At 40.4% G+C, this 5,000-nt stretch overlaps 1 protein-coding gene across 1 annotated transcript in view; it reads right to left on the reverse strand.

The window, feature by feature from the left end:
- Positions 1 to 3,258: 3,258 nt before the first annotated feature.
- The window catches only part of car (vacuolar protein sorting-associated protein 33A), a gene marked incomplete at its 5' end in the record, with an annotated part of 2,924 nt that continues 1,182 nt past the window's right edge, over positions 3,259 to 5,000 (reverse strand). The window contains 4 exon segments of the mRNA XM_070141932.1: positions 3,259 to 3,856; positions 4,114 to 4,236; positions 4,380 to 4,516; positions 4,687 to 4,940. Of these exon segments, the coding sequence (XP_069998033.1) occupies positions 3,771 to 3,856; positions 4,114 to 4,236; positions 4,380 to 4,516; positions 4,687 to 4,940 (600 nt within the window).

Here is a 5,000-nt window from a genome sequence, read left to right on the forward strand (position 1 = left end):
CACAGAGATTCAATCTGCCAAAATTGTCTTTCCTCGCTTTATTTCCTTAACACTTATTGTTGCTAGACCTGTGATTTTGAAAATAGGTCACTGTTACTGACAAGACTTCTGTGACTTCTTTTATCTAACGGTTCTTGCTAGCGAAAAATGTGACTAGTTGAGCTTAATTTTATTTTGTAACAACACATCATCTGGAAACCAAATGTGACTTTTGTAACTTTGAAAAGTAAAGTAGGTCAAGGTCAGTGCCTATGACCTCATCTAGCCATCCTCCATATGTAAGAATGTGCTCAGGTTTGGTGACCCAAGTTTCCTTAGTTAGTCATGATAGAAAAGAAAAAAAAAATCTAAAATTCAAAACCCTTTCAAAACTTGTCGCGACTCTCTATGTCACCTGGCTATCAGCAACAATCCTCGACATTTTCAACAACACTGGCTTGTTTTGAATGTGACGTCATACAACACATTACATAGCCTGATATTTTTTTCTTTCTTTTTTACACCTCACAAACCTGTGCACGCGCAGAGGTTGTCACACTGTCGAGTTGACAGGTGAGTTGTCCAATCAAATCGCAGGACACTTTATCATTTAAGCCAGCTGGTTATTTCGAGCCAGGCTGTGATTGGGATGCATAAAAGGCGGCGCCGATTTGAAATCTGTAAAACAAACAAATGCGTCTATTGATATCAAGGCCAATCATATAGCAACGTTAGCGTAATTATATAGGCCTTGATAAATCAAGATATCCTAGCACTAAACCTATATAGAATGTTGCAGTTCCACACTTTGTAGGAAATACAAGTATTGGGGAACATAGGTACCGGAGAATGTGGGACTGGGGAACATCAGGATTGGGGAATATATGCACCAGGGAATATAGGAATGGGAAACAACGAAGATTGGGGTTTCAAGTATGACTGGGGAATATCGGGCTGACCCCCACGAAGGATGGCATTCAATCGAGGAGTTTGCTTTTCACTGCACTTGGGTGTTCTAATTTCCACAATAGAATTCTATGAGACACCTTACTAAAATGGCTGCCGAAGTAGCAGAAGAATCCGGGGAATGAAGGGACTGGTGAAGGTGGTAAAATATCAGGAAAAGTGTCAGGAGGGGAGATATCCGGAGAAGAACACTGTCGTGACAGAAGGAATTCACGTGAGTTTCCAGGTGAGAGAGGTAAATGATAATGGGAAACGAAGAGGGAATGGTGGAGATGGAAAAAAATGGGATGTGTTGGGAAAACGAGGGAGGTAGGGGGGTAGAGGGAACTTTAAGGAGAGGAGAATGGATATCGGCAAACGCTTTGAATGTAGAGGGATTGAATAATCTCTTGGGAATTTTTGGATGTCTTCGACAATTTCTAGAGGGGAGTTGGGTGGGGAGGTCTGAGAAACAAAGGGAATAGATGTTCGTGGAGCAGAGGAAAAGGATACAGCAAACTGTAGGAGAGGATGTGGATGGTGAAGATGGAATGGAACGTTCAGGTTGTCTAGTGCAACAGGGAAAGTAAGGGGGGGAGGGTAGGCATCGGAGAAGGGGTAGACATATGAGTAAGGATTTAGGAAGGAAAAGGAATTTGACTGAATGAGAGGGGGGGGGGGGGTAAAGGTAAGGTGGTTCACGATTGTGGAAAGAGATACTGGGGGAGATGCAGAGACATCTTAAGAAGATGGGAGGGGAGCAAAGTGAAGGACTTATTTTGGAATGGGTAGGAGAGAAAAACCCTTGTCACCTTGCTCCTGTCTGGCCTCACGTAAAGTGAGGCCAGACAGAATCTGAAAACTGCTAATTCACATTCCAGTATATAGGCAGGGCAGCTCCTATAAAATACAATGAGGGAGCCACCACAACAGACACATGTGGTTGAGCAGGGCAATTTGAATGTTTATGACCAGGTGGGGCACATAGAGGGCAGCGGGCTGGGGAGTGACAGTATTTGGCTGGGTTGCCAAAATGCCAACATTTCTGACATTGATGAGAAAGGGGTTGATATGGTTGGACAAAGCAAGACACGCCACCAATATAAACTTCATGGGGGAGGTCATGTCTACAGAGGCTAATCTTAGCAATATTGGTGTAAGACTTATGCTGTCCTCTGGGAGGAATAGTGTTGCACTGTACTAATACTGCATCATAATCAACAAGGTGGGCAAGTAGGTCATTTGCACAATATGACCAGTTCTTGTCATAGATAGGATAATCAGTTGGGGAGATGGAAACCATTCTGGTACAAGTATTAAATAAAGAAGTTCAGCAGGAATGGGTAGATAGTGCACGAGATTGGGACTTAGATGTAATTGTCACAAGGCGTGAATGATCAGAACGACTGGAAAAGGAAACTTTGCCATCTTGTTTTTTGGAGACATTGATAGAAGAGAAGGGTATTATCAGAGTAAGGGGATGGAAGGGGAATCACAAAGAATCGATCCCACTTGGCTGGGCCTAAGAGAGTACTCAGAAGGTTTGCAGAGGTGGAAGCAGAAGGACGAGGGTGGGAGGAAGATGGGATGGTGAGGAGAGGCAGTATTGTGGGGAGGAGGACAATAAGGATAAAGAGTAGTAATGTGGGAAGAGGAGGTAGACAGTGAAGAAGACTGTGCAGTAGGAGATGGAGAGGAGAATGTTGGGAGAGAGAAAGGGGTACTTTTGAAGGTTGAATAACGACCTGGGTGGGTGGTGTGTAATGAATAGAGCTATCAGTAGACATTGTGGAGGGAGTATTAGTATCAATGGTCAGAGCCATGGTCAAAAGAGAGATGGGGGTCAGAAAACCAATAACATCAAAATTACATAGGCTATATTTGATGAAGGGGAGAGCCTTAATGCCACAAATAATGGTAATGAATCTTCATAGTTGGCTATGGTGAGCCTGAAATAAGTGGAGAAAAGAAGGGGTAACGGCTACATGATTAACCATAGGAATACTGTGCCCATGGCTCCCGGAGCCCGTTCTTGACTGACACAAAGCTAGACTTCATTCTTTCAGCACAGCTCTCACACCTTAGGAAATGGATAGAAGGGGAAGAGAAGGAAAAGGGAAGGGGGAGAAGAAAAGACCATGCAAATTTAGTTGAGGGTGAGAGCTGAGGCCCAAGGTGGGGGTAATCTCCTACATTGGGTCTCAGTCTCTGTCTCTTAAGTCCCCCCACGACAACACCAAGCAAATGTTTGGCAGAATTCAAAATAAGTAACAATATCTCGAAAAGTGGCTCTTATGCCTGTCACACAGAAGGGCAAAAAATAAAACAAACCTGTAGAAAGAAATTATACTTTAGATACAAGCATATTTCTAGATTCTTTATAATCTGGTATAAATCATAATATAATTTGTATAGAGTACAATTATCAAAGGATTTAGATACTGACCATATTTTCAGCAATCACAAACTCTCCTTTTATTATCATATTTTCAATACCAAGAGCACCTATTTTGGAGTTTGAGTATCATACAATAAGTCAGGTGTGTACCACTAGACCATTAAATGGCAAGCAGTCTGTATATATAAAAAGGCCAACAAATATACATATTTTATCTCTTATTTTTCTTCTAGAAACAATCATTGACTTCAGCTAATAGAATATTATGCTGATAACAATGAACAAAAGAGGAACTGTCATTATATTGCATCTTTTTAACATCAAAATTATTCAATTTCATATTCATTAAGTTCCAAGGAATGTGTGAAAGTTAGTATAAAAGAAGACAATAATCCTATTAATTTCTTAATGAGAAATTAGTATAATTTCCCATGTACATGCTTCCCTTCTATGGAACAAGTTCTTCAGAGAGAGACTGAAGAAACGAGCTTCCATTTAATATTTTCGTTGTTGCTATCACGTACTCTGGTCCACCTGCAAAATTCAGAAGCTATTAAATACATGCAATAATATTACATGCAACATTCTTCCTGCTGAATGTTGAGCCAATAATAATAACAGATGGGTTCATGACTCATGAAATAACTAAATTACATTATCCCTGGATTCTACAATACATCATCTTGGGGAAAATTATAAACTTGCAGATTTAATATAATCTTGGTATTCAACATACTTCATATTTTCTATATAAAGGATGAATAGAACCCTTTTTTCATTATAAACTTTACCTTGGTCAACCCTTGATGTTAGGAATCTTAGGGCAGCAATCTCTGAATATGTGCATCCGCCAATAAAGAAAACTAGAGCAGTGCCCCCTTCACCTCCACTCTGAACGGAACCTCCTGAGCCTCCTAGATAACAAAAGATTAATAGTATATACAGGAAATGTTATTCAACAATATAAAGGTTTTCTATAACTATTTTTTTTTTCTTTTTTGGAAAAATATAGGAGTAAAGAATTTTAAAAATCCCTATTTTGATAGCGCATACATACTTCTCTGCCTGAGAGCACTTGGGAGTTGCTGTGTTTCAGTGAGCGTTGGCCCTGGAAGGAGTTGTAATACACCAGTAATTGCTCTCCAACCAGGTGACTGCAGGAATTCCACTAGACGGGCACTTAGAGGAGCATACCTGGAAAGAGATAATAACTATTATCAGAGTGTCATTTACTTGTGTGGTCCCTAACCTTACCACCAATTTTTACTCAAACATTTTTGCTTGTCTTTCCAAATTCACAATAGTTGGATATGAAATTGCCAATAGTTGGATAAGATCAGTTCTGTATTTTGAATACAACTCACCCAGAGTGAACATAAGACATATCTGTAGGATCATGTTCACTGACATCATCAACTGTGAGCTGCATGGTTTTCCTTATGGTTGCATAAGTACTGCGTCCTTGCTGCACATGCAGAAGGCCGGCTTTTTCTAAGTTCTCCAGAGTGAGGAAGTGTTCAAACCCATATGTGTGTATTATCTCCCGCTTGTACTGCTCCAACACTTTAGGTTTGAAACCACTGTTTACTATACACTGTAGGCAGATCAGTCTCAAGACCTGTCAAAACAAAACAAAACTGAATATAAATTTTACATGGTGGTAGAGCAGTCACATACA

Source organism: Penaeus vannamei, chromosome 28, assembly GCF_042767895.1.
Source record: "Penaeus vannamei isolate JL-2024 chromosome 28, ASM4276789v1, whole genome shotgun sequence".
NCBI lineage: Eukaryota > Metazoa > Arthropoda > Malacostraca > Decapoda > Penaeidae > Penaeus > Penaeus vannamei.